The 27,460-nt window shown below is 46.8% G+C and overlaps 3 protein-coding genes across 5 annotated transcripts; 2 read left to right on the forward strand and 1 right to left on the reverse strand.

Annotated features, from left to right (window-relative positions):
• Nucleotides 1–402: 402 nt before the first annotated feature.
• LOC125535222 lies at nucleotides 403–6,143 on the reverse strand. 3 transcript variants are annotated; one of them, XM_048698270.1, is made up of 7 exons: nucleotides 5,635–6,143; nucleotides 5,305–5,392; nucleotides 4,942–5,024; nucleotides 4,795–4,867; nucleotides 4,546–4,659; nucleotides 1,078–4,184; nucleotides 403–916 (listed from the first exon to the last, which is right to left on the reverse strand). In XM_048698270.1, the coding sequence occupies exons 5-7, from the start codon at nucleotides 4,558–4,560 to the stop codon at nucleotides 913–915; spliced, it is 3,126 nt and encodes a 1,041-aa protein (XP_048554227.1). In that variant the 5' UTR covers nucleotides 4,561–4,659; nucleotides 4,795–4,867; nucleotides 4,942–5,024; nucleotides 5,305–5,392; nucleotides 5,635–6,143; the 3' UTR covers nucleotides 403–912. The 3 variants fall into 3 exon arrangements, with proteins under 3 accessions (XP_048554227.1, XP_048554228.1, XP_048554226.1); XM_048698271.1 differs by lacking the exon at nucleotides 5,305–5,392; XM_048698269.1 differs by having other exon boundaries at nucleotides 5,305–6,143.
• Nucleotides 6,144–16,901: 10,758 nt separating this feature from the next.
• LOC125540717 (protein GOS9-like) lies at nucleotides 16,902–17,902 on the forward strand. Its single transcript, XM_048704298.1, has 2 exons — nucleotides 16,902–17,198; nucleotides 17,356–17,902. The coding sequence occupies exons 1-2, from the start codon at nucleotides 16,968–16,970 to the stop codon at nucleotides 17,596–17,598; spliced, it is 474 nt and encodes a 157-aa protein (XP_048560255.1). The 5' UTR covers nucleotides 16,902–16,967; the 3' UTR covers nucleotides 17,599–17,902.
• Nucleotides 17,903–19,870: 1,968 nt separating this feature from the next.
• LOC125534779 (formin-like protein 18) lies at nucleotides 19,871–25,935 on the forward strand. The gene is made up of 9 exons (XM_048697886.1): nucleotides 19,871–19,987; nucleotides 20,353–20,660; nucleotides 20,856–21,021; nucleotides 22,179–22,737; nucleotides 22,820–23,188; nucleotides 23,525–23,831; nucleotides 23,954–24,147; nucleotides 24,425–24,660; nucleotides 24,740–25,935. Exons 1-9 carry the CDS (start codon nucleotides 19,871–19,873, stop codon nucleotides 25,628–25,630), a joined length of 3,147 nt encoding a protein of 1,048 aa, XP_048553843.1. The 3' UTR covers nucleotides 25,631–25,935.
• Nucleotides 25,936–27,460: the final 1,525 nt, after the last annotated feature.

Genomic DNA, 27,460 nt, shown 5'->3' on the forward strand with positions numbered 1-27,460 from the left:
TGAATTCGTCGAAATGTCACGAAGACACACGTCGGTGGTTGCCCATCGAGGTGCTGCGGGCAAGCTAGTTGAGCAACTTTGTCTGTCATTTCGGTGACTTGGATAAGAAGATGGATTTCATACTGCTACTACTTTCCTGCCATGTGTGTGCTGGTTCTAGTTGTCAACACCTCCAGTCTTGCTAAGTTCAGAGTTGGCTAAGCCACATCTGGTACAGCCAATAGGACCTAGGATTAATCAGTTAACCGCTTGTGGATTATTATCTACTCTAATCCAAGTCTAAATCTAGTTAGTAAAAACTAAGGGTTTCCAGCAATAGCCAGTCAAGAAAAAATTGATCCAAATTCTACAAGCTTATACGATCAGCGCAGAACAAAATAAAAAGGTACAGTTTATATATGATGACACGCACGAACCACCATTTGTATACAAGTTGGAGGAATTGCTTATAGCATTACAATAATTAGTCTGTACCTGACAGATCACACACCACAACAAACAAATGGAGAGCAGCAGCATAGCAACAGCATGAGCAGGCAGGTCGCTCATGCAGCACAGGCTGAATGCCCTCTCTTATTTATTCTCTCAAAGCTTGTACCATGTATGCATCATCTATCCAACAAGATGATGCATACTTACTTTGACGCTTATATGGCTTTCATCGAGCAAAGCTGAGCAAACAAAACAAGATCAAGACAAACCAAACCAAATCAAATCAAACTGAACTGGAAGATGCACCACCACACTATGGCAATGCAGATGCAGATTTCACACCACCACACAGACCAATAAGCAGCATGAAGTAAGGCAACAACACACACAAGTGCACTCCAGAGAAAGCTTCTGCTAATTAAGCACCGTAGCACCATAGGGTCTACGTGGCTGTAGCGCTCGAATCATGGAAGGAATTGTTTACCTACAATGAAGCATAACAAATCGTTGATGAGAAGATTGATTCCTTAAACATACATAGTATCAAGATCCAGAAAAAGACTAGTACAGATAGAATGGTAAAAGTAAGTTGGCTAGCACACTAAAGTTATTAATGAAAGGAGACATGGACCAAACATATCTTACCTGAGTACGGTGCTTCTTGGCAGGTGGGCTTTCTTGTAGTATCGTGAGTGGCGTGGTTCATAGAGCGAAGGGTCGTGTTTCGCCTCGGGACCGTCCCACTTCAGGTTGTCCCACCAGTCCTTCTCACAGTCCACCTTGGGCCGCTTGCTGGTGCTGCCACTGACGGCCGGCAGGCGGCTAAGGCCCCAGCAGCCCCTGACCTTGACGGTCTCAAGATTGGGCGCGAACATCCTGCTCCTACAGACGCCCTGTAGAGCGGAGAGCTGGTACAGGTGGATGTGCCTTAGCTTGGGAAATCTTATAATTTCCCGCTTCTGTTGGCGCTTAGGGTCCAAAGGAAAGACTTCCTTCAGATCACCGCAACACACGATCTCTAGTGTCTCCAGACTAGGCAAGGTGTCCATATGCTCAGACAAGGGAAGCACATGTATGAGCCTGGGGCAATAGTCCAGGTGCAATAATACTAGGTCTTCGAAGGATCTTCCACTTGGTTGGTATGTTGTACTCCAGTTCCAGATGCAGCGTGCCTTCAGGAGCTGGGATGCCCAGAATGTGCACAAGCGCCGAAAGACCGTCTGGCCACTACTTAGTTGGGGAGTGGCAAAGACAGAGAATAGCTTGGGGCACCTCTCTACTCTGCACCATTTGAGCCAGCGCCAATCTGCAGCTTGTGGGCATGGAATGCAAGTGGTGGACAAGCTATCATGCACATACAACAACTTTGCATTATCACACATCAAAACAGGGGCTAAAGCAACGCTAGTACTAATCCTCCGAGTGTTGTGTTGTTGCTGTAACGATCCACTCTCCATCTTCTCTTCATCTTGCATGTGGAAGTACCAGTCTTGAGGACTTGGAGTAGGAATAGGTGGGCAAGCCCACATCCAGCTGGTCACACCTTCGATAGCAGTGACAGCTTGCGGGTGCTCTTGAAAGACATCTCTTGCATATAAGTATTGAGCAAACTGCTGCTGGCTCCCGATGCCTTGAGCAACTTCACGGCGACCAACAACAGCTCCACATGCAGGAGATGAATCGATCTCCATGTATACAAAGTTTCCCTTAATTTCTTGCTGAAAGGGCAGAAGCGACCACATGAGCCTTGCATCCACAACAGATATGTACCAATTGAAGTCAAAAGATACAATTCGCCCGGTGCCTAATGGTGAAGCCCCAAATGTAAGGATAGATAATGATCCTGCAGTAGGACTAGCCTCCTTGGTCTTCTCTTCCCAATTATTCTGGCTAGGTGATGCAGATTGGACGGTGCTGATCTGCAACTTCTCCAAAACCCATGTCCTTTTATCTTCTGGTGGCCATAATATTGCACGGAGCTTCTCGCAGTCCAGCAGCATGAGACGCTTGAGGTATGGAGCTTCCACTTCTCTGAGGTCAAGGGTTTTCACTGCTGTGCCCGAGAGGTCCAGCTCCTCCAGGTTCCCCAGATTTCCCCTGAGAAGTACACTCTTCAACCGAGAACAACCCCGGAAGGAGATGCTAGATATCTTGGCAGCAGTTGCAGCTTTGTTGATGAAGCTAAATGACTCGAGCCATGGGGGTAACATGAAAGGGGCGACTTGTTCCAATTCAGCACAACTCTCAAGGCTGACTGTCTTCAGGAGACTTGCCTTGGACAAGTTGAGGAGTGATGCACCATTATTTTTTATGATGTCTTGTGAATGAATTGTGACTGTGTTGGCTGTTACTCGAAGTATGACAAGGCTAGGAATATCACCACACAAATCGCTTATGCTCCAATGCTTGACTCCCGCCACATTCAACTCCTTGAGGTCAGTCATTAAACTCATCATCTTTTCCGACAGAGGCCAGTACCAATCTGTATACCTCAGAACCAGCACCCATAGCTTCTGGAAACATGGCATGTCTTCATTCTGGCTTGGATGCTCATCATCATCTGTGGTATTTGTGCAATGGTCCAGATGGAGCAATCTCAGTTGGGCACAATGGACGAAGGGAGGAGATGTAAAACTGAAGGTGCAGCGAGAGAGATGTAATACACGCAGCTTGCTGTTTTCTAGATGTTGGAACATGTTAACTGGCAACATTGGTATTGTATTTGTTGGTGATTCATCTGCATACAAGAAGAAGGATGTCACCACAGGATCCAGCACAGTATCACTCCATCCAGGTTCTTTGTGTGTGACGTAAACCCAGCGATCATCATCAACATCATTGTTTCTCGTAAGCAAATCGTCCAAATAAATTGCATCGTCCGGGTTCCTCCCCACCCAACCTAAGTGCATGTTCCTCTGCAGAGAATTGCCAATTTCCCATGCTGATGTATTGCCTTGGCCGTGTATAATCCCATCACAGACCCAATAATTCGATCCAAGGGTGTAAAAGTCCAGACCTGTAGCAGAGGTGATTCTTCTTAGTAACCATGCATACGTGGCACACTGCTGGACTACCTTGTGGTTCAGGTAGCCAGGCTCCGCAATCCTCGTGCGGTTGACGACCTCCTCGGCCTCTTCACGCAATACTAGATCCCTCAATTCTTCCTCATGTCCAGGAGAGAAATAGACAAAAACATTAGTCTGCATCCTCATTTTTTCTTGTTCCCCGTGATCTAACACGAGACCAAGCCGAAACCTCCCGCGCCAGGCCCACAACACCTTGTTCCTCAAGAATGGGATAGCTGGGACACCACACTCGTAGAAATCAATGTATCTGCTACTCCCGTTGTGAAAAATCACCACAAATCTACTGCTAGCAAGCTTTTCAAATATCTCCCTTCTGATATCTGCTATCACCCCTCTAGAGCCTTTGTCTATCCCGTTGAAATCGTCATCCTCGTCGCACTGATCGAAGATGTCCATCACAGGCTGCGGAAGCTCCAGCTCCTCTGCTACTGCCTTTTGCAGGGCCCTCATGCTTTTCCACACCGAGCAATCCACATGGATAACCACATCAAACTTGTTCGATCTTGTTGATGATTTCAGGCGTTGGGCTACCAGATTGAGAACGGCAGATGCTCCCAATCCTTCCCAGCCCTTGAAGTAGATCATATTCCCTTTGCTTGTATCCTCCAAAACACCAATTATCTTTCCTGCTGCAGCATCGATGTTTTTTGCCTCGATCTGAATGTACTGAACGTTCAACAATAATAACACGATCTTAGGTTTGCCCCTTTCAGCTTAATTTCTTGAACTCTTACATTTCAAACCATAAGGTGCATCATAACTAAACGTTCTCCTTAGAATTACTAAGACATCACTGACTAAAACAAATAAATAGGGAAGCGTGCTAGCTACAGATTTTTAAAACTTCAAATGCTAGCAGACAATAGGTGAAAAATAAAAAAGGAAAATAGTTCAAATGAAGGAATGGCCTATTTAATTCTTGTCTGTACAATAACTGAAGGTGGGTTGAGCAACTAGCTAAAGAAATCAAGCAAGTCATAGATCTACAGCATTAACCACCTTTAGATTGAGGTGTGTGATGGATTACCTCCAGTCCAGACATAGTGAATCAAATCAATCCTTCAAGTGCCAGCAACTACGTTTGGAATATCTAGCCCATGGTCAATCTGCAGAAATCTCTGGATCTAATTCTCTTCCTTTCCTGACATGTACAAGACCGACACAAGAAGTTGGACAGGTTACAACCTGATGCCTTGTTAAAAGAAGACTTTCTATAAATTTGCAGAAGCAATTAATAGATCTGCATATATGTATATAGAAGCATCGGTATAGTTACCTTGATTAACTGCTGCACTGTAACAAGCCTAGGTACACCACACGAGCAGTAAACTAGAGCGTGGGCGAGGAAACTGAAAGTTGCATTCAGAGAGCAGAGTTATGCTTCAGATAGCAAGGTATGGGAAACGGCCATGCAGAAGCATACCCATTAGCAACATTCCTTGCGTTTGCTTTGCTTTTCTCTTTGCTTTTTCCCTCTCTAAATCAAAGCTGTGAATTCTTTGCTTCCTGCACACCACATCCATCATCAGATTCTTTGCTTGCTGGGTTTAAAGATGCAAAGGGATATAAAGGTAAATATAAATCTGGTTGTTGTCTGACACCCCATTAATCGACAAACTTTTGTATGCGGCTAATATTCTCTTGAGGAACTGACAGCGCCATTGTGGGCATTGACACTGCCGTTAACCAAAATTGTAAATAGTTTCTATTTTCACATACTTGTAAAGTTAATGAGGTAAGAAATAGAATTAAAGCAGTTCGAGCCGGTGTAGTGACGCGGACCCACATGTCAGCTGCCGTGTGGAGGTTGCCTCATTCCTTTGCCGCGTCAATGCAACCTCACGCACACAAGTCAGAGCCAAATGTTTGCTGACCTGAAGTTCTTTCAAGTGTCATACTGAATGTTGGTCAGTCAATATAACATTGATGAATTGCAAAGGGCAAAGCAATAACATGGTCTCTACTCTCTAGTTTTGGCAAATACATGTTCTTTAAATCACTCTGTGAAGGAAGCAAACAAATTACAGTAATTCTTAGCAAAAGAGTGAAGCATAGGAATCAACTTTGCAGTCTGCCCCTGCGACATTTCTGAAACTGAAGTGCGGAGCAACTTCACCTGCCCGACCAGAGACCAGGGTCAACAGCAACTCTCACGCGGCGCGACTCCGCGGCCGCCGGCCGCTGCGTTCGGCCCGACCACCGCAGCACCTCGCCAGGCCCGGAGCAGCTCTCGCACCGCGTCGCCAACGAGCTCGTCGGACAGGATCCGCGCCGCACCGGCCACGCCACCGCTTGCCCGCATCGCGCGCTGCCCACCAGCCGCCTCGAGCGCGTGTCGAGGAGGTCGCCCGCCATGTCCCTCCCTGTCGCTCAGCCGCCGCCAAAGGCCGGTGGATTTTGGAGCTCGTGGAGGAGCGCAGTGACGACGGGGTGGTGGGAGGCAGGCGTCAAGCTAGGCTTGATTTTGAGTCGGCGACGCGTGCTCGCGGGTCGCCCCGCCCTGAGTCGGCGACCCACCGATAACCCGCCGGAGTTGAGGTAGTCACCGGAGACGGCGCGGTGAATTCACGGCCGGGCATGTGTGCGAGAAAGATTGGGGAATTGTAAAATTGCCAAAGGGGTACCCAGTTTTTTTGTTTTTACTACACTAGCCAATTATGCACCCTTTTAAATCCCAAAACAAAATACTACTCCCTCTGCGGCGGAGGGAGTAGTACACAAATTCAGAATAATACTGATGGAATGACAAATTTTGATGCGTTTTACACATGCATATAAATTTTTGTGATAAAATGACATTCATGGAGGCCTAGGCAAAAAAATACAAATTAATGCTTCAAAAAGTGTTTTTGGAGCTTTTTTGTCTGACTCGTTCACGAAGGTCGTTTCAACGCAAAAATTTCTGTACATGTCAAACACACATTAATGTTTTTTACCGAAGTAATTTCAATTTCTTAAAAATCTTTAGTATTTTCTGAATTTTAATATAGCAAAGACTGACATATGAGCATGAGCTCACAAACTCCAATTCCGTGTAAGGCAACTACTTCTTTCGTCTCAAAATAAATGTCCTTGATTTAGTACAAAGTTAGCTAATTAATAAGTTTTCTCAAAGACGTACTCTCTCCATCCGGTGATATAAGAGCGTTTTTAACATTAGTGCACTGTAAAAGAACCTCTTATATTATGAGACGGAGGAATACCCTCCGTTCCGAAATATAAGTCTTTTTAAAGATTTTAATATAGACTACATACGGAGTCAAATTAGTGAATCTACACTCTAAAGCATGTCTATATACATCCATATGTAGTTTATATTGAAATCTCTAAAAAAAGCTTATATTAAGAATGAATGATAATGCTGTAATAAATTTGATAAAGTTGATGAATTTGAAAACGTTCATGTGGCATTTCTGATATAAGAGCTTAATAAATTTGATCAACTTTATCATTCATTCTTAATATAAGAGCTTAATAAATTTGATAAATTCATCAACTTTGCAGTCTGCTCCTGCGGCATTTCTGAAACTGAAGTGCAGAGCAACTTCACCTGTCCGACTAGAGACCAGGGTCCACCGCAGCTCTCCGGCGGCGCGACGCCGTGTCCGCCGGCCGTTGCGTTCGGCCCGACCACCGCAGCACTTCGCCAGGCCCGGAGCAGCTCCCGCACCGCGTCGCCGACGAGCTCGTCGGACAGGATCCGCGCCGCACCGGCCACGCCACCGCTTGTCCGCATCGCGCGCTGCCCACCAGCCGCCTCGAGCGCGCGTCGAGGAGGTCACCCGCCATGTGCCTCCCTGTCGCTCAGCAGCCGCCCAAGGCCATGGGGATGCCAGTTGATTTTGGAGTTCGCGGAGGAGGTCGCCCGCCATGTGCCTCCCTGTCGCTCAGCAGCCACCCAAGGCCATGGGGATGCTAGGCTTGAGTTTTGTCGGCACCAAGCTCACGGGACAGCCCGCCCTGAGTCGGCGACCCGCCGATCCCGCCGGAGTTGAGGTGCTCCCCTCCCCCTACCACAGGCGCTCCCGTCCGACGCCAGCTGCCCGCATTCATGCTGTTGTAGAGTGCGTCGCTCGACATTGAAGACGGTTTAGGGCATACACGACGTCTCACGCGTCTCTGTCATTGAAGCGGCGCGCCGACCGAGGGTGCCATCCGCCACGTGTCTCCGGTGTCCGCCCCTGTTTAATGCCAGAGACGCGTGACTGAACGGGACAGATATCTACCGCACCTGTTCAATGTCGTTGTTCGTCAATCAGTCGTCATTAAGCAGGCTCACCGAGTGAGAAACCCACTCCGGCGCCGCGCATTGGCGCACCCGGGCACCTGGCCTCACCGGAATCCGCTATATAAAGGCGGCCACACCCGGCTAACTCCACACCACAACACCAGCCCCTCCACATCTTCCTCCCTTGCACTGCATCCGGCATGACCGCCAGCAGAAAAGCACTATGGGATAGTCTGTGCCAGAGATAAAGCACGTGGTGGCCGCCCTTGCCGCCGCCTGGCATAGCCGCCATGCCAGGTGGGTCGAGGTCGGCTTGCCAGCAGCTCGCCCGAGGTCTCCGATGACGAGGACGGCACCACGATGGAGACGAGCTCCGACGACTCCGCCCTGGCTCCCGCAGCTCCTGTGCACGCCGACTTCACCATCGAGCAAGCGTAGGGCGCAATTCAACGCCGCCATGACGGAGGTGCAGCCTACGCTCGCGCCTTTGTCAGCGTTCCAGTAGGCACAGGAGGAATAGCAGTACAACTTGTTCCTCATGGAGCATCACTGGCTAGCTGAGGGCCAGATCTACGGGGAGCGCGCGAGCGAGGAGGCCGTGGCTGCCATGGCCGCGGCGAATCCAAATTTCATCGTGGAGCAGCGTGCCATCTATGATGTCGTCCATGCTCAAGCCGCCTCTCAACAGGAAGCGGCAGCCACGGAGGCGTAACTGCAGGCGATTGCGGAGGAGAAGCCTCCTACGCGTCACCGACGAACCATCAGCCGGCCGGTGGGACAACGATAGCCAAGGCGCCACCATTTCCCTCGTGGACATCACGTCCACCGGCGATGGAGAAGGCGTGGACTCCTCTGAGGATGAGTAGGCCATGGGAGGCGGCGGGGCCTGGTATCCCATGTGGGCCGGTCTGTTTCTCGTGTTCTACTTTTCCTCACCGAAGACCGCACCTTCACTTCATCGGTCTTATCATCGGTGCTCATGGAGATGGTGAAAGAAGGACGACACGGACTTGGACGCCAGCCACCGCCGTCGTAGGATAGGTTTAGGGGTGGGCATTTTTTTCTTTTCAAATGTTCTAAATGTAGTTAAATCCGCCGTGTTTGTATGAAATCCATTATGTTTGTACGATATCCGCCCGTATTTGTATGAATTTTATCCGATTTGTTAAAAATAGTTTGAAATGTATGCGGCTAGCATTGGATGGCCGCCTACCGCATCCATGTCTGCGGACTGATCTCATCCTGTCCGCGAACGGATGTGGAAGGTTTTTTATGGGTTGCCGTTGAAGATGCCTTAAATCCAAAGCAAAATACTAGTCCCTTCGTGATGAAGAAGGGACCGAGGAGGTAGTAAACAAATTCAAAATAATGCTGATTGGCTGACAAATTTTGATATGCGTTACACATGCATACAAATTTTCATGATAAAATAACATGAAGACGGTGACGAAGGCAGGATATTGCAACGCCCCGGGTCACCACAAGCAGCTTTTGTTCAGTACAGCACTTTAGCAACAGTGAACAAAGAGAATTGGGCTCACAACCCAGGCAGCTGCCCGGGCTGCCTGGGGCTTGACTCCGCCTCTGTTCATGGAGGTCTTGACAAAAAAGAAAACAAATTAATGCTTTAAAAAGTTTTTTTTGAGTATTTTTTACCTAAGGTCTTCAGGAATGTCATTTCATCGTCAAAATTAGGTGCATGTCAAATGCACTTTAATGTTTGTTGCTGAAATAGTTCCATTTCTTAAAAATTTCTTTAGTATTTTTGAATTTTACTATAGCAAAGACTGCATATGAGCTTGAGCTCGCAAACTCCATGTCCATGCAAGGCAACTACTCCCTCCGTCTCAAAATAAGTATCGCTGATTTAGTACAAAGTTTATCAACTATTAATAAGTTTTGTCAAAGACGTGCTCCCTCCATGGACATGGAATTTGTGAGCAATGAAAACGCTCTTATACTATGAGACGAGGGAATACTAAGAATGAATGATAATGTTGTAATAAATTCCGCGTAAGAAATTACTACTAATTGCGCATTGATTAACGGTGAAAAGTTGGTACACACAGACCCGCGTTGGTCTTGTCCGTTCACACCGTCTCAACAATCGTTTGTAGCGTGGCGCAATTGATTGATTATTAACTGCGGCAACTTGATCCTCATGCATGCACCATAGGTCACTGAGTGACGTCACTGATTGTGCCATCATCAAGTACTGTAACAAACTGCTACCGGTAGGGAGTAAATCGTGCATATGGGTCGGTCCATCACACTAGCCGTTGGGAAACCAAATCCCACCGATGGTTCACAAATTAAGCGGGCTGAAAGGTATACCGCTCGGTTCATAACTAGTAAAACCTTTGTGGAATGATGCAAGAATTTCTGCCTGATCAATTTATGAACCGACCTGGATATTTTTCTAGTCGGCTAGAATTTTTCGACTGAAACTTTCTCGGTCGATATTTTATATGGGCCATGCCCTTTTTGTAAGGCTCCAATGGAGCGTTTACAAGTCGGTTTTGCACTAACTGATTACGGTGGCTGGTGTGGAAAAGTCCTTTCTACCGTGGTAATTAATGTAGCCAAAAAGGGACAGTGAGATGCAGAACACAAGAGTTAGGCCTAGAAATTGCAGTAAAATAGGAGCATTTAGTGGATTAGTGAAAAAGAGGTCCCTAGCTAGTATCCTAAAAGGAACCTCTGAAAAGAATCAATGACATGCAGCTACCAATTGCATATGGGGAGTACGTAGGTGCTCCATGGACCATGGTATTGCATTGACTTGACTAACTCTTCCTACTAAATCATGTCTATAAATATCGTCCGACATCTTTGTTCATGGAGGAGAAAACAAGAAAGCAGGCATAGCCTTCCTTGCAGAGATCTACTACGCAGAGATATCTCCCAAGCCCTGGCTAGCTACGGGCCAAGCCCTTCGAAAACAAGCGATGTCGAGACGTGGGGTGAAGGTTGGTCTGTTTGGTCGGTCAAACGGTGAGTTCTACGACATCACCGGAGAGATGACGTTTGTGCTGTCAAAACTTAGGAGCCTGGAGGTTTGGAGCATGTCACGTCATGACGGGATCATCGATGCCATAGCCTTCATCTTCGTCAAATGTTTGATTTTCATCAATGCCATAGTTGTTTAATGTTATGGTGTGATGTTTGTTGTATTGGTCAAGCTTGTAATTTAAGTTTCGGAAACTAAGTAGTTTCCGGACAACATGAAATTCTACCATTGCATATGCAGCTTGCATCACACCGTCTAGCATGCATGGGGATCCGGCCACGCGCTTAGAAGTTGGGTCACCAATGTATACATTCTCCTTCTCCTCCACAACTTCATCTTCATGTATATGAGACTCCGAGGTGTGTAACCAAATGAGCTATGATCTCAGGCTCAACACAAAATACCTGCTTTCAACTATTCCTTAGTATGTATTAAATTCTACAAGTTGTGATCAATAGCTAACAAAATAGAAATTTGCATGTTTCTACCGATAAGGGGCCTTCGTTACGCAATGGATTTGCATATATGCTACATAAGGGACCTTAATTAAGCAACGGATTAACATTTCTCAGAAACACAAATCATCATCGATAGTTATATGAAATTTGGAGTAAAGTTAGTTTAATATTACTATTGTCCTATTGTCCAGAGCCGGGAAAGAATAGCCTTTTATTTCCGGGCAACTGTGTCAAGATTTGCCCGCCATTGCGGTCAAAAGCTGAATGACTTTCCCCCAGGTTCAGTCGGTGATACGTCCCCCAACGGATACCCCTTGATGAGGTTATAGAGTCCCTCGTAACTTCGTCAAGCTGTGTTTCCCGAGGTCGAGAGACTACTTCTAGGGACCCCTTGATTGTAATCATGTCTCATGGTCCCCATGTCCCCAGGCATAAGCAGTCATGAAAAAGTGTTGCTCTCAGAGAGAGCTGTGTCAGTCTTCTCACAATGAAAGTGAACGTAGCGCGAGCCTTGAAGACGACGAAGAGGATGGGAGCAATTAGATAGTTCCATTCCTCCCTACGCATATAGAAAGGAGATTTTTTTCCCGCGCACATGGTATGGTGTCCCGACGAATACCTCGTGCAATGGTTAGTCCATAGGGCGGAGTTCACTTCCTGTACATGGAGAGTCTCTAGGTTGCTAGCGAAAGAACATTGAAAGGAAGGTCATCCTGGAGAAGGCTTATAAGAGGATTGGATCAGTAGAGCCTTCTGAAATGACTTCTGAAGTGCCAACCACATAACGAATGGATAACTGGAGGGTTGAACAAAGTCTTATAGAAGGTCCCTGACCCATTGAGAGTGGCGGTTCCTAACCACCGAGAGGGCCCTCAGTGGAAAAGGGGGCGGCCTAATTTGGGGCACACGACACGAGTTCACGATTTGCTTGAACCAAATCTCACGACAATCCTAATGTGTGATGAAACGATTCCACGGCGATGATCTGATCAATGACACATTGTGGGTTGATCGGTGTGGTCCTTTAGTGAGGGGATCTGGCATGTAGCCTTATCCTCTGTCAGGGTCTCTAGCCCAGCGGTAACCAAATAGGTCGAACCGATGCGTGTACCCCAACACCAGAAGATCCCCCTCCCTGGTCAAGATGACCTCGGGTTGTGTGCCCGAAGCCCATATTTTGGACCATGGAATCATCCCACGTTGTCGAGGCGATCTGGGAGGATCCAAGCCGGCACTGAAAGACTTTCGCACCAAGGAGTAAGATTGATGTAGGCCCTCCTTGGGGTTATGGTGGGGGATAGACCCTTGCCCCCCCTTTCCCCAACATTTATGTGGTCCATTAGCAGGATTGTTGTTGAGGCTAGGACCCCAAGTTGGGCCCCAAATGTCAACGAATAACGGTATGCCAATCTTATGGTCTGAAGTTTTTTATCAAAGGATGTAGAGAGATGGGTGAGGCCCGAGTAGATCTCGTTGGCAATGGTGACACAGTGATTTTACCCAGGTTCAGGCCCCGGATGGTTAGTAATCATATCTCCCTCCTACCTATCTTTATTGATGAACTTACGATTACAATTGTGTTTCTATCCACTGAACGGGTACGGGAATGAGCTCCCGAGTATCTTTTGCCTTTGACAATAGGAGGTATTACCCTTATAGTCAGTCCGAGGTTGGTAGTTTGGTACCGATCTTCAAAGGATACAATACAATCAGGAGATCTTGCAGTTATGAAGAACCAATCTCTTGCTACCACGGAGCCCCTAAAGTAACACAGTGGAGCATAGGACTCAAGAGTTTTAAGGCACTTACTCCGGTGATGAGGTTTAGGTGTCTTGTACCGTATCTCTCTCGGAGTGGGTAGCCTTACTAAATGACATGTGTCACCACTCTCACCCTTCCCGTGTGTGGTGGTGGGTGTGGCCATGCACAACCCTCCTCCCCATGTTTGAAGGGGAAAGGTTTGATGCCACCGCCATTGCCTTCTCGTGCACGGTGGTGGTGATGATTTTTAGACGTGAATCGCCTCATTTAAGTATGCACTGGGCTCCTCTTAGGCAAGCGGCTGCAAACAAAACACTTATCCGAGCAAATTTCATAGTTACAACTTACAACCGACTCAATGACAGGTGTCGACCGAAATCATTTTTGGTGATGGACTCCATGAACCAATTTGAAAGCTAACATGTGCGCTAGTCTTTAGAGTAGGACCATGTATATCTTCCATGATTTTTAAAATTCTTTAGCTGTGAAAAGGAAAATGGTGCCTTGCGGACACAGGAGGTGGAGCTGGCTAGGGTGACGATGGATTAATGGTGGTCTTCGACCGACAAACGTTGTAGTACTCGTCTAATAAACTCCTACTTTGTCATGCATACTCATTGCACATTGATAACGGTGGAAAGTTGGTTCACTACCGATCAATAGAATCCACGTCCGTCTATGCCGTTCACACCGTCTTCGATATCATTTGCAGCCAGGCAGATTAATTGATTAACCGTGGCAACTTGATCTCATGAATGCATATTCAATTGCCGACTAAAACGCTGGTCATAGTGGGAGTAACTTAGACAAATAACATGTATATGCTACTAGTCTATATTATTGAAGACATAATTGGTAGTAGCAAATGTACGGTATCATGCAAGTTTCATTTATTTAGATGTACGTTCATTTTGGCTCGTGTGCGTTATGTTACAATAGACATCTTTTTCCTCATTAACTACTTGCCACATAAACAAATTTGTTGTGGGGTGCGTTATGTTGCTAGCCAAATTACTCTCACTATGGTCATAGGCATTTCCAACACGGATCACCAAAACACCCTCAAATGTTTGGATTGGACCATCCGAACAATTTTAGCCATTAAACACAGATCATCAAATCGAGCCCGACCGGTCCAGATGTTTGAAATCCCGCAGACCGCCAAAAATCTAGGGAGCTCTAGGGAGTCTGGCCGTCCGTCACGTCGCCCTCCGACACCCCAAACCCACCCAAAAATCCAGTCGCGGTACCTACGCATTTGGACATTCCCTTCACTATTCGGATGCAAAACCCTGCCTTCTTTGACCCGATCGCTCGCTTGTTTTGACTCCTTCCGCAGCCGCCGCAATTGATCCTTTGGAGCCCATGAAGACATTCAGATCGTCCTTCCAGAAGCCTCGCCGGAGAATCTGAACATTGTCAAGTGGCAAGCTCGACACGTGACGGAGAGTCCCACCAACAAAGCAGCGACAGCTGCGGGCATAGTAGCTCAGGCCTGAGCTCCCCCTCCACAGCTGCTCATCATGCCAGTGCCGCTCAGGCAATCGCCTGGCCCGCCCAGTACAAGGCACCATATTACTTTGTTGCCCAATGGTACGGTCAGTCCGGCTTGCAATCGCCGCAACACTCCACATCATCCTTCACCCACGCCTCCTGCCACTCTCCATCGTACATTGTCGACCTCAATAACGACTACGTGTTCACTGACTCACCGACGTTCATCCGGTCACGGTTTCTATATAAGGAGGCCTCAGCGGTTCCCGGACACTGTTCAACGGAATGCCTCCCCAAGCTCGAAGGCGGTGGCATGAAGATGGTCAAGTCGATGGCCACTATGAGATGCAGACGGAGCAAGAGATGGCCGTGATGGACACCCAGCGGAAGGTCGTGCCTGATGCGCATGCAAAAAGTAGAGGGGTTTGTCATACTCGAACAAAGATGATGAATTGTTGTGTTCGGCATGGTTGGCCTCAAGCCTTCACGCGTTCAGAGGCACAGAGCAAAAGTGATCGTCTGTTTGGCAAAGTGTTCATAATTTTTTTTCGATGAGAAAAACGACTATGAGCCCTACTTCAAGGAGGCGATCCATGATGGCAATCCAAAGTTTCTAAGTCATGGAAGATACATCATCCAAGAGGTCGTCAACAAACATTGCGGTGTGTATGCACAAATAGAAAACCGGTGGCCTAGTGGTGTGTCACTCCTCGAGCTCGTAAGTTGTTTTTCTCTATGTTGCTTCCTGTTACCCTATGTGTTGTCCATTTTTTTGATTTGCACTATGTTGCTTCATGTTGCTAGCACAGCCACGCCACCACCTTGTACAACAAGACCGAGGACAAGGCATTCATCATGATGCATTGTTGGTTCAAGTTGAATGCACAAAGCAAGTGGAGCACCATTGCCCATGCCCGTCAAAGACCGCCACGCCAAAGCAAGTGGTGAAGGGGGCGATCCGTCGATTGGAGCACTTGCACAGGCCACCCGTGTGGCTAGGTCAAGGAGGGGGGATGGGAAACAAAGAACTAGAAGCGAGAAGGAGTGGCGGCCAATATGACAGAGAAGTTCGAGGACATCGTGTCGAAGAAGGAGGAGGCATATGCCAAGCGCAATGGCATCATGGGAATGTAAAAGTGGAGAAGTTTGACGTCTTCATGGGAATGTAAAATAAGAAGACTAAGCTCGAGGAGAGGAAGCTGGCAATCAAGGAAACTTCTAAGCAACAAAAGATATTATATGTCAAGCCGGACGACTTGGATCCCGATGTGGTGAACTTTTTTATGACTTCCATGCTAGCATGTCGCTTTGTGCAAAAGGAGGGAGGGGTGAAAATGAGGTCAAAGACTGAAGCATCAGGCACGAACAGTTGTGCTTTCGCTTTTGCAGTCGATGGATGTAAAAAACTTGTAGAACATCTGTTGCTTTTGCCAGTAGTTGCATTTGTTTGCAACTATTTTAATGTAAAAATCAAATTCTACTGATCTAGATAAAATTGTCAAAGAGGAGGTTGAACAAGTAAGGAAATTTTGGGGGACACGGTTGAATGGCGCCCGCCCAACCGGCTGCTTGCGAACAAATTTGAATCGTGTCCACGGATATTTGATAGTTTCGGTTTGATTATCCATGTTGGAGATGCCCTAACTTACTGTAACAAGTTGCTACTGATAGTAAACTATGCATATTTATGCTTATCAGAAATATTAGTTCGTTACACTAAGGGAATGGGAGGCCAAATCCCAGGGGCGGTTCACAAATTAAACCAACCGACTCCTTCATAATTAAAAACTTAGTGGGACAATGTGACAGTTTTCAGCCGGCTCAATGTATGAACCGCTCGCGATATTTTCCTAGTTGGTTGAAATTTTTAACTGACTAAAATTTTCAGTCTATTTCTTTTGGTCACGCTCTTTTGTAACCTGCTCGGATGGAGTATCCGGGAGTCGGCTTCGCGATAACTGGTTACAACGGGTGGTCCAAATGTCATCTTCGGAGCATTGCTTAGATGGTTAGGTTTCTTGCTTGAAACCGACCCGGCTTCAAGTTTTAGATTTGACAAGAATGCTTGCATATGTTGAATTTGTTTCAGGTTCTCCGACGCTATTCTTTCAGCGATATAGCATACCATTAACTATGAGGTTTCTGTCAACTTCGTCAATTTTAAGATCTGCTGGTTCAGTGTCTCGGAAGAGTTAAGCCTAGAAATTGCAGTGAAAATGGGGGCATTAGCGGATTAATGCAAAAAGGGGCCCCTAGTAGCAAGTGGAGTAGGAAATTTCGTGTATGAATCAATGACATGCGGCTAGTGGTTGCATATGGGTACAGTACGTAGGTACGCCATGATAAGGCATTGACTTGACTTGACTTGAACAACCCGGCCTAATGAATTCTATCTATAAATAACGTCCGGCATCTTGGTTCCGGAGCAGAAAACAAGCAAGCAACCATAGCCTTTCTATCAAAGACTAGCGACCGTTCTCTCTCAAAACAAGCTGCCGATGTCGACATATGGGGTGAAGGTTGGGATGTTTGGTGGGTCAAATGGTGATGTCTACGACATCGCCGAATTGACGAGCTCTGCGCCGTCAAGCCTGAGGAGCTTGGAGATTTGGAGCACGTCGGGCCACGAAGGGATCATCAACGCCATATCCTTCACCTTCGTGGACAGCAAAAACCACATGAACAAAGCAGGTCCATGGGGCACCCCGCTTCCTGGCCAGAAGAGCAAGGTACTCCCTCCACGTCAAAACAAAATATATACTGTGCATATTAGCAGGTTGGATTATTACATACCTCTTCTCGGTGATAACTAACTCTTGGTAAATGGACAATCTCTTGATCCATGTTTAACCGTTAGTTATTTCTCGTGATTATGTGTACGTGCAGACTATCCACTTGACAAATGTGCGTATCACCGAGCTCTCCGGGTACACTTACAACGGATACATCACCTCGCTCACCTTCCGCACCACCGACGCCCAGAAGCACCATGGCCCGTTCGGAAAAGTGAGGCCGAAAGCTGGAGCCGACACCCATTTCCGCATCCCTCTCATGAACGGCTCTATCGTCGCCTTCTGCGCCCAGGCTGATGACTACCTCAGCGCCATTGGTGCTTATCTCAAGATTTGATTGCTCCATCATATGTATGATGATCTACATATGACTGCGTTCGCTAGCTAACCAGACTAGCTAGAAGGTTACTATGTCCGTGTGTGTGCATGTATGTCGTTGTTGTTCAATAAGGCGGGCGGCAGCACGCTAGCTACCCAGCCTAGCTGGTTGCTCCCCGTGCGTGCATGTGATTGGTCGCGTGATGTTTAAAATGTTGGTGATGTTTGTTGTTGTATTGGTTAAGCTTGCAATAGTAAGTTTAATTCCGAAAGTAAGTAATTTCCAGACAATATGAAATGCTACTTGCAAGAGGCAGATTTAATCTTGCACAAACGTATTTATTCTCCTTCTCCTCTGTGATTTTTAATATTTTAGAGAAAAGGAATTTCTATTCACAAAAATGAAGAGAAAATGCATTTCTGCCCCGCCTTTAATAGAAAGCCAACTATTCCCTTTGTCTCATAATGTAAGATGTTATTTGACACTAGTGGCGAAGGAAATAGTGACCAGTGGCAACACGAGCGTGCATCAAGACCAACGCACAGCCAGCTCTACGAACTCCGCCAACATAGTAACCAATTTATAATTACTGAAAGTTCTTCAGTTTTCATTAACTAAGATCGGACAACTTGTTAGAAAGTTATGTGATGTGAAGCCAACAAAGTTCTTTGAATCTTTCAATAAAGTCCGGATACAAATGATTGGAAATTCCGATGTAGTGCATCCCGGCATCAAATGTTGTAAAAATTCCTTGGGTCCAATTTTGTTGAGTTTACCAACTGATCCACCAAAAATCGGAGGACGTGCAAGAACAAGAATGGAGGACATGCTAGAACAAGAGAAGATATATGCAATGCAACACGACAAGTTGTTATATTCCATTTGAGAATATATAAGAACAGGGGACGGGGAGTATGTGATCCCGAGCTCCAGTGGTCCAGGATGAACAGTAAAATCCAAAAAAATAAAAAAAATAGAAACAAATTTGATGTTTCAAAATACAATCTTGCTAAGTCTCAGTCGACTGAGACTTCGTTAAGTCAGTCGACTGAGACTTCGTTAAGTTTTAGTTGGTACTATATCCGTGGATCTTACGTTGAGATATGTGCAAAAAAATCAGTTTTTCTTTTTCTCTCTAGCATGTTATGTCACTTAGCTGAGACTTGTTTAAATCTCAGTCGACTAAGACCTAGCCACATCCTTCAAAATATTTAGGTGAAACTGCTTGAGCTGGTTGAGTTGTGCAGAATCTCCAACTGATTAGCTTGCCGTGAGCGACAACACAAAATTACGTGACCTGCTTGCGGTAGGAAAGAGCAGATTGGCGAGACGAAACAGGCGGCCCGCCCGTCCCTAGTGCGCAAAACTCGCCGTCTACGTGCAGACGAGCGAGGCGCCCGGGCACATGGAGAACAGCCGCTCTCACGGAATTTCAGTTTTTGTTTTTTGTTTTTCGTGAATACACGAAATTACAGGTTAGCTTTTTTTTAACATTAGTACAGATACAAGCGTTCATATACACATGCATATACTCACTTCTATGAATGCACACACGCATATTCTACCCCTATGAGCACCTCTAAAAGACTGAGCCGACATATCATCTTAAGATTTACGAGTCACCGTAGGCGTCTCGTCATCGACGGAAATGTCTCCTCTCACTAAATGCGCATCGCCGGAAATCCTGAAATAAATTCAGGAATAAATGCGAGCACCAGGATTTGAATTTCTGATGAGTCGGGATACCACAGTCTCTCTAACCATCGTTGGTTCGCAAATTACAAGTTAGCTATTACAGGCAGCAACATGCACATCGTTGTCGTCGGTGAGCGACTCACGTTGTGGGAAAGTACCGAGTAACTTTAGCAGATCCTACAAAACTCTATATCATAAATTTCGTTTAACAGATCCTATAAAACGAATGCACGGTATTTGCGGACGGCACGACTGAATAGACCTGCTAAAAACCATATTGCGTATTTAAAACTTAGTTCGTGCCACGATAGTTCACCACCAGAATTCATACATTCAAACATACAAACATAAACACATAGTAAATCAAACTAAATCTAGAACTAGTTCATGGTTTGACGCTGAGGTAGTACTCGGCCGCCGACCGGTAGAGAATGTTGGCGAGCCGGTACTCCTCCTTCGTCGCCTCGAGGCGTTCAGCAACACCCTCTTCATCGGCCGCCGTCACATTCTTTGCGTCGCCGAGCTCGAGCTTCACGTTGCGGAGCCTCTTAGTAGTTGGCAAAGTTGGTCGCCGAGCTCGAGGAAGCGCCCCCACATGCCCCGGGCACCGCTGCTGGAGAGGGCGCCGCGCTCGCAGGCATGCTACGAGCGCCACGGCTCAACGGCGGGCCGACTGGAGCTGTCGGGCCTCCATGTCGTGCCAAGGGGGCTTGTGCGGCAGTGAGCCGGTGACCAGCCGCGACCCCACGCCCCCGACCTCCGCTGACCATTAATCTGCGAGAAATGGGTGCGTGCGCACATAATCATTCATCGGAGAAGTGGGATTGGACGCCGGAGTAGTGGAGATTGCGGCAGAGGCGGGTGGGGAAAATGAAGAATACAAACCGTAAATCGGCCGATGTCGAGTAAATATAGCAGCGGGGAGGAATATACGAGCCGCCTGTATAATTTTTACGAGTCGGACCTTTTTTACCGATTTATTTGGACAAAGAAAGAGCAGTAAAACATCTGAAATTATAAATTATAATGTCCGGCGAGGTTTTAGAGTTGCTCTTAGAGAAAATATACTAGTACTAGTACAATTTTCATGTAACCTTTGGGAAACATATTGCAGAGCAAACGCACGAGAATCAGAGTGTGGTTGGGAGCAATGGCTGCTCTCCTCCTAGCCTCAAGGGCAGCCTCTCTTCTTCCACCCCCATCTCACACCAAAGCATTCCCCCAAAAATAGATCGCTATGAGGCAACAAGGGACGGGAGATTGCTCCCCTTTCATCTTTTTTTCGTTTCCCGTCCGCCGTATCATGCGGTGCCCAGGCTGGTGGATTGGTGGCGGCTCATCGTTTTCCTCCGGCGAGATTCGGTCCGGGCCGCCGACAACCGGAGGTTTCTCTCTCTCTCTCTCTCTCCCCCTTTCTTTCCCCCGTCCATCCAAATTCCTTTCCCGCCGCATGGATCGACCGACGAACCGCAGATCCCTTCAGATTTTTTTGGATTTTTTATCATTATTATTGGGTTCGTCCTCTTCTTGCCAAAAGTTTCTAATTTTATCCCCTTTTCCGTGGCTTAATCCGAATGCAGAGGCACCCAGATCCAACATCAACAGGTGGCAACCCCTAGCGCGGGCATCAGCCTGTCAAATCTGGTTGGGCAAATCACCTCCACAAGTTTTGGTCCCAAGACCAGCGATTTGGGGAGGAGAATCAAGCGAGGAAGAATCGGTGCTCGGTCCTTCGGTGTTCTTGAGGTGCCGATCCCCACTGGGGAGCAATGGCCGGCTGGGCGAGGAATTAGGGGTCGATTAGGCAAGCAAGCAGATTACATAGGATGAGGTGGCCGAGGAGCAGATTGAAATGGCTCCTCAGCGCATGCCTCATTTCCCTCCTGCTGCTCACGCCAACAGACCGCGACGGGCTGCTGCTCGTCGCCGCCATCAGGAAGAACTTGTTTTGGCCGCCGCCACCTCCCCAGCCGTCTCCCCCGAGCCGAATAGGTGATGAATTGGTAAGAATTGGAGTTATTCTGTCTTGCATTGCATATAGTTAAGAAAAGGCGCGTCTAGGCTCATGACAGCAAAATGCCTAGCTTAATTGCGCTTAATGTGTGCATCATTGTGCTTAACCGTGCGCGCTGGTAAGAAAAGCGCAAGGTGGTGGCTTTTTAGCTTTGTTGGTGATAGATTATTTAGGTTCACTCGCAATTTTTTTTTAAAAAGACAGATTATTTAGGTTAAATTTGTTTAGGGTCAGGGAAAGTAAACCAAGAAATCAAGATTCTGTGGTCATCGGCGGAACAATGACACTACTCATGCTTGTATTCCGTCTACAGCCTTACGGCAGCAAGCCATAATACCGGGTTACCTGCAGTACTGATGCAGCAAGTGCTAAAGACACTACTGTCGATTTCCTTGTGTGATACACATGCCACTATCTTGTACTCCAAAATGGAGTGGGTTTTGTATCTCAAGAGAATTTCTTGTAGAATTTTACTTACAAGGTTTACTCATATTCATCATCTATCATGAAACCTGACTAGTTAACATAGTATAAATAACAATGTTTTATGTCTTTTGTCTATGCTCATGAAACCAAGTAAAAATGACGACAACAACTAATCAGTAGCACCATCATTTTCTCATCCTGTTACTATTTTTTTTCTCATCAATAGTGTTTTTACCATCACACCATTTCACCCAGGTAGTTTTTTTCCTATCTAATTATTAATTATTTTTATGTAAACCTTGCCAATTTCTAGGAATTTTAGCTATATATCCTTCTTATAAATGAGAAACACCCTCCTCAAGAACCATCAAGTGCTGACTATATGATTCTTGTTGTAAGTTAAAGTATAATATCCACATTTTTAGCTCTAACTGTTATTTCTCGTACATTGCATTACACTCAGGTGGAACAATTATGGCTCAACTGTAGTCTAGATAGGATAATCCTTCAAGATGTTAAAAACCAGTCCAATCACACCCTTGCATTCAGCACCAAGGAAGGAATGAGCACTTCTTTGTCTCCAGAAGTTGCCGATACTATTCTGGACTGCTTAAGCAAGCATAATTTTCCTTCGCCACATGGCTCTGGGCATACACAGGATGAAGATGCTGAGGAGGAGGCAGGAAGCTTATTGCCACATTCCAATAATTTCAAACTGTCTTTTGCATCAAAAATAAGATACCTTCTTGAAGGAGCTTCAACATCACATTATTCTTTGTCACCGCCAGCAAAAGAAGCAATCAGGGGTCTTTTCTCTTCCGAAGCAGAGGCTCGTCCGCTAGCCGTTAGCATAAAAATTTCTATGGGAAAGAAGCGCAAGGATGATGACTCGGGTTCATCCACTGCTGTCATTGGTGCAGTGGCTTGTGTAGCATTGGTGGCCCTTGTCGGTAGCTTGTGTGGGATGTGTGACGAAGAGCCAGCAGCACCGTATGATCTAGTGGGGGGTGGTGACCTAACAGGTGGTGTTAGCTCAGTTTTGTTTAGTTTCCATCCATTATGTTACATGTCATTTACTTGTATTTATTCCTTTACGTGCATCAGGTTCTTCCCGTAAGGATTCCGCCACCCAGATCGATGTCAGTAGGCTGGGAGGATTGTCAAACAGTGCATCTGAGAAACAGCAGCCTGAATTTACAGTACCAGTGATGAGGTTGAATGTTGAAAAACCAGCCACGAAACTGAAGTCAGTAGGAGCAGCATCAATGAAGGCAGAACTAATGGAGCGACACAGCAGGTTTGCTTCGTACGAAGTAACAACCATCGCTGGACAGCCGACGGCCAAACCCGAGAAGGCTGCAGTTTCTTCTGCAGGTCCACCTCCGCCACCTCCTCCTCCACTTCCAGGTGCACCAGCACCACCACCTCCTCCTCTAGTTCCAGGTGCACCAGCACCACCACCAGGTTCACCAGGTGCACCACCACCAGGGTCACCAGGTGCACCACCACCAGGTTCACCAGGTGCACCACCACCACCACCACCACCACCAGGTGCACCAGCACCGCCACCGCCACCAGGTGCACCAGCACCACCGCCTGCACCAGGTGCACCTGCACCACCACCGCCTGCACCAGGTGCACCTGCACCACCACCGCCTGCACCAGGTGCACCCGCCCCACCACCGCCTGCACCAGGTGCACCCGCACCACCACCGCCTGCACCAGGTGCACCCGCACCACCACCTGCGCCAGGTGCACCAGCACCACCACCGCCTGCACCAGGTGCACCCGCACCACCACCTGCACCAGGTGCACCCGCACCACCTCCAAAGCCGGGCGGGCCTCCTCCTCCAGGGCCACCAGCACCTCCTGGTGCAAGGGCTGGAGCAGGACCTGGACCTCCACCTCCACCTCTAAAAGGTGGTGGACCGGGGGGACCTCCGCCACCAGCAATGCCCGGTGGTCCAAGAAAAGGACCTCCGCCGCTTAAGAAGCCAGGAGCTGCAGCTCCTGTTGCAGACTCTTCGAAAACAAAGTTGAAGCCCTTCTTCTGGGATAAAGTTACTGCAACAGATCAAGCAATGGTGTGGGATCAAATTAAAGCAGGATCCTTCCAGTAAGCGAGCCGGTCCTCTCTTGTTATTATTTCTGCTTATGCTGCTGATGTTGTTTTATATCTCACTCAACTTCTTACTTGCTGTTGCAATTAACTCTTCAATCGTACTAATTCATTTGTAGGTTTAATGAGGAGATGATCGAATCTCTTTTTGGTTGCAAACCTATTGACAAAAGTAATGATAGCAAAAAAGAGCCAGCAAAGGAAGCTCCTCAAGTCGTTAGGATCCTGGATGCTAAAAAGGCACAAAATTTATCAATATCACTGAAGGCACTCAGTGTTACAGCTCAAGACGTGCATACTGCAGTTACAGAAGGTAAAGCGACACATTGTGTTTTTACTTTAAAAGTTGCCCTCCACAAGCACATTGCAGTGCCCAGTTTGTGTTTTGTTCTCCTGTCTAAAATCTACTACCTCTTGGATACATGAACTGTGCTCCATATGCATGGTGAGGAGGTGACAGATACATGGATGGATCTTTTGTTTGAGTCAAGCACTGCACTTTACAATATAAACTCTTGAATTTTGTTCTATGGTAAGCTGGGACCAATAAATAGTTGGGCATGTTTGTTCCCTTTGGTAATTGCATGCAGGGCATGATCTCCCAGCCGATTTGATAACAACCTTGCTACGGTGGACCCCAACCAGTGATGAGGAGCTACGGCTTCGGCTGTACACTGGAGAAATGAGTCAACTTGGTCAAGCGGAGCAATTCTTGAAGACCATCATTGACATCCCATACATTTTCCAGCGCTTGGAGACTTTGCTTTTGATGGCCAGTTTGACGGAAGAAGCTACAAGTGTGGAGCAGTCATTCAAAACCCTAGAGGTAAATTAAGCTAAGATTTAGCAGATGCCTCATTCTACTGACCAATATATGCACTGATTAAGATTTACTAGTCAATCAGGTTGCCTGCGACGAGCTTAGGCACAGCCGTCTTTTCAAGAAGCTACTGGAGGCTGTACTTAAAACTGGCAACCGAATGAATGATGGCACCTTTCGAGGGGGAGCACAGGCGTTCAAACTGGACACCCTCCTGAAGCTGGCTGATGTCAAGGGGCTCGATGGCAAGACGACGCTGCTGCATTTCGTCGTCCAGGAGATCATCCGCTCGGAGGGTGTCCGTGCCGCGCGGGCGGCCAAGGAGCAGAACAGCAGTGTCTCCAGCGTGAGCGGTGGCACCGATGATCTCTCCGAGGATGTCGGCGACGACACGGAGCACTACAAGCAGCTTGGCCTCGAAATGGTGTCCGGCCTGTCTGACGACCTCCAGAATGTCCGCAAGGCAGCGATCCTCGATGCGGACGCGCTTACCATCGCAGTAGCGAGCCTCGGGCACAGGCTGGTGAAGGCGAACGAGTTCTTGAACACGGGCATTAAGAGCTTGGAGGAGGAGAGTGGGTTCCAACGCAAGTTGGCCCAGTTCGTAGAGAACTCCCAGGCGCAGGTGACCCGCCTGCTGGAGGAGGAGAAGAAGCTCCGCTTGATGGTGCGCTCCACCGTGGACTACTTCCACGGCAGCAAGGGGAAGGACGAGGGCCTGCGCCTGTTCGTCGTCGTGCGCGACTTCCTGGTGATACTGGAGAAGGTGTGCAAGGAGGTGAAAGACGCGGCTGCTTTGGCCGCCAAAGCAGCCGCTGCCAACAAGAAACCGGCGGCAGCGGCAGCACCGGCGAAAGGGGGCAAGCAGCCGTCCCAGTCACAGCAATCCTTCCGCGACCCTCGGCAAGCTCTGAAGCCCGCGATCCAAGGCCGGAGGGCAAAGCCGGACAGCAGCTCCAGCTCTGATTCTGACTAACACCTAGCTTTCTAGGCTAGCTACATCAATCATCATCATGGCAAGGTACCTCATGGATGGCAATAGCATACACATGGAGGAAAGGAGGAGCAGCCTTGACCTCTGCTATGTATGTATATATGTCTGGCTGTATGTATGTATCATTCTGCATTTCACATCACACTTGTTAGAGCGATGGGATGAGATCCCAGCGTAGGTAGGGTAGTTAAGGGGATGTGGATGGTAGGTCAGGACAATTGACTGCTTGTAATGTTACCTTCTGTACTTTTACTTAGTCTTCGCAACTAATTATACATGCGGGTGTCTTTTCTCTAGGGTGCTTTGCACCCTTTTTCCAGTATATATAATTTATATCAGATACACACATGTCAAAAAATCACATTGCTTTTTTTTCTGATAAAGGGCATTTTTGTTGACTCATAATGTGGCATCAAGAGAATACAAAACACAATGAGTAACACCCGGCCTTTGCATAGCAAAAAATCACACTGCTGAAGATCTTTGATTCCATAGTCATTCTCTAGGAGACCAGATACAGCTATAAGCAACTCTCTCTTTCCAACCGGTCAACTGCCGCAAAAAACCCTAAATTTTGTTTATCCTATATACTCTTGTAAGATTGATTTGCACTATCTGGAGTTTTGTTTGATTGAGTTCAAGTTCAGCTTTTCACCAGTGCAAACTCTGCAGATTTATTACCTGCCATTGAGAAATGAACAATGCACAATTTGAGTATTCCAAAAATGTCGAGAAATTAGCTGTAATGTTCTAGAGAACCAAGGAGATATAGTTTTTTTGCGGGGGAGAACCAAGGAGATATTACAAGAATATCTAAGGGTTGGATATCTTTCCAGAGAATTATGGAGTAGAGATACTACGTATTTAGATATTAGACAGTTACTCCCTCCGTAAAGAAATATAAGAGTGTTTAGATCACTAAGAGATGGAGTACTTGGCAATAATCCAACGCTCTTGTAATGGACACAAGAGAATGCGCTACTGATCACTAGAGGTGGTCATAAGAGTGGCATAGTAGAGATAGGTGGCCACTAAACAACTGTGTGTCTTGTACCGAGCTTATTATTAGGCGGCCTTTACATTCAATCTAAACTTGTCACATTTTTCACCAGTACCAGCAACATTGTTCACTAGCAGCCGGACTCTCTTAGCGGAAGAGTGAGCTCGCTTAGAAAGAGTATTAGCTACTCCCTCTGTCCCATAATATAAGAGCGTTCTTTTACACTAATGTATTATTAAAAACGCTCTTCTATTATAGGACGGAGAGAGTACTACATTCATCAATGTTATGTATGCGTCGAAGATGGCCGCATATGGGCCCAAAGAGAACCGTCCATTCTACATAAACATTTATCATCTTCAAGCAATCAAAGTTCACGACAATACACTTACACCCTGACTAATTGGCTAACCTAGAAAAAAGAGTTGATTTGTGTTATTGTGAAGAGTGTGGTTTCACATACTATGCCGGTTCCAAGTAATGTGAGTACGTATAAGGGCACCACAAATTCTTTACATTACCCAAACAAATTCAAACATGTCTCGCAGAGACGCTCACATAACAACATCCTGTTGAGATTGGAACATGGCACGGGAAGGTGTTGAATTGTATGTTAGACGCCTTGCATTTTGTGATTTGAAATGTGAGATGGTTAGACAATGTTGTCGATCACTTGATCTTCAAAAATTCAACTTGAAGTCTATATCAGTTGGAGTACTTGAAAGTATACAAGAGAATTCTAGGAAAATTGTTCAAATTGTTCAGCTTAGTTTTATCCATTCCACCCAAATCAGTGCAAATATTTTACAGAT

The sequence above is a fragment of the Triticum urartu genome, chromosome 2 (assembly GCF_003073215.2).
Source record: "Triticum urartu cultivar G1812 chromosome 2, Tu2.1, whole genome shotgun sequence".
In the NCBI taxonomy this organism is placed as follows: Eukaryota; Viridiplantae; Streptophyta; class Magnoliopsida; order Poales; family Poaceae; genus Triticum; species Triticum urartu.

What these genes read in the sequence shown, in the direction of transcription:
- LOC125540717 (XM_048704298.1), top strand. Translation starts at nt 16,968, where the DNA reads ATGTCGACATATGGGGTGAAGGTTGGGATGTTTGGTGGGTCAAATGGT. An exon ending in TTCCTGGCCAGAAGAGCAAG is followed by an intron (nt 17,199 to 17,355) that starts GTACTCCCTCCA and finishes GTGTACGTGCAG; the next exon opens with ACTATCCACTTGACAAATGT.
- LOC125534779 (XM_048697886.1), top strand. Translation starts at nt 19,871, where the DNA reads ATGCCCCGGGCACCGCTGCTGGAGAGGGCGCCGCGCTCGCAGGCATGC. An exon ending in CGGGCCGCCGACAACCGGAG is followed by an intron (nt 20,661 to 20,855) that starts GTTTCTCTCTCT and finishes ATCCGAATGCAG; the next exon opens with AGGCACCCAGATCCAACATC. An exon ending in AGTCATTCAAAACCCTAGAG is followed by an intron (nt 24,661 to 24,739) that starts GTAAATTAAGCT and finishes CTAGTCAATCAG; the next exon opens with GTTGCCTGCGACGAGCTTAG.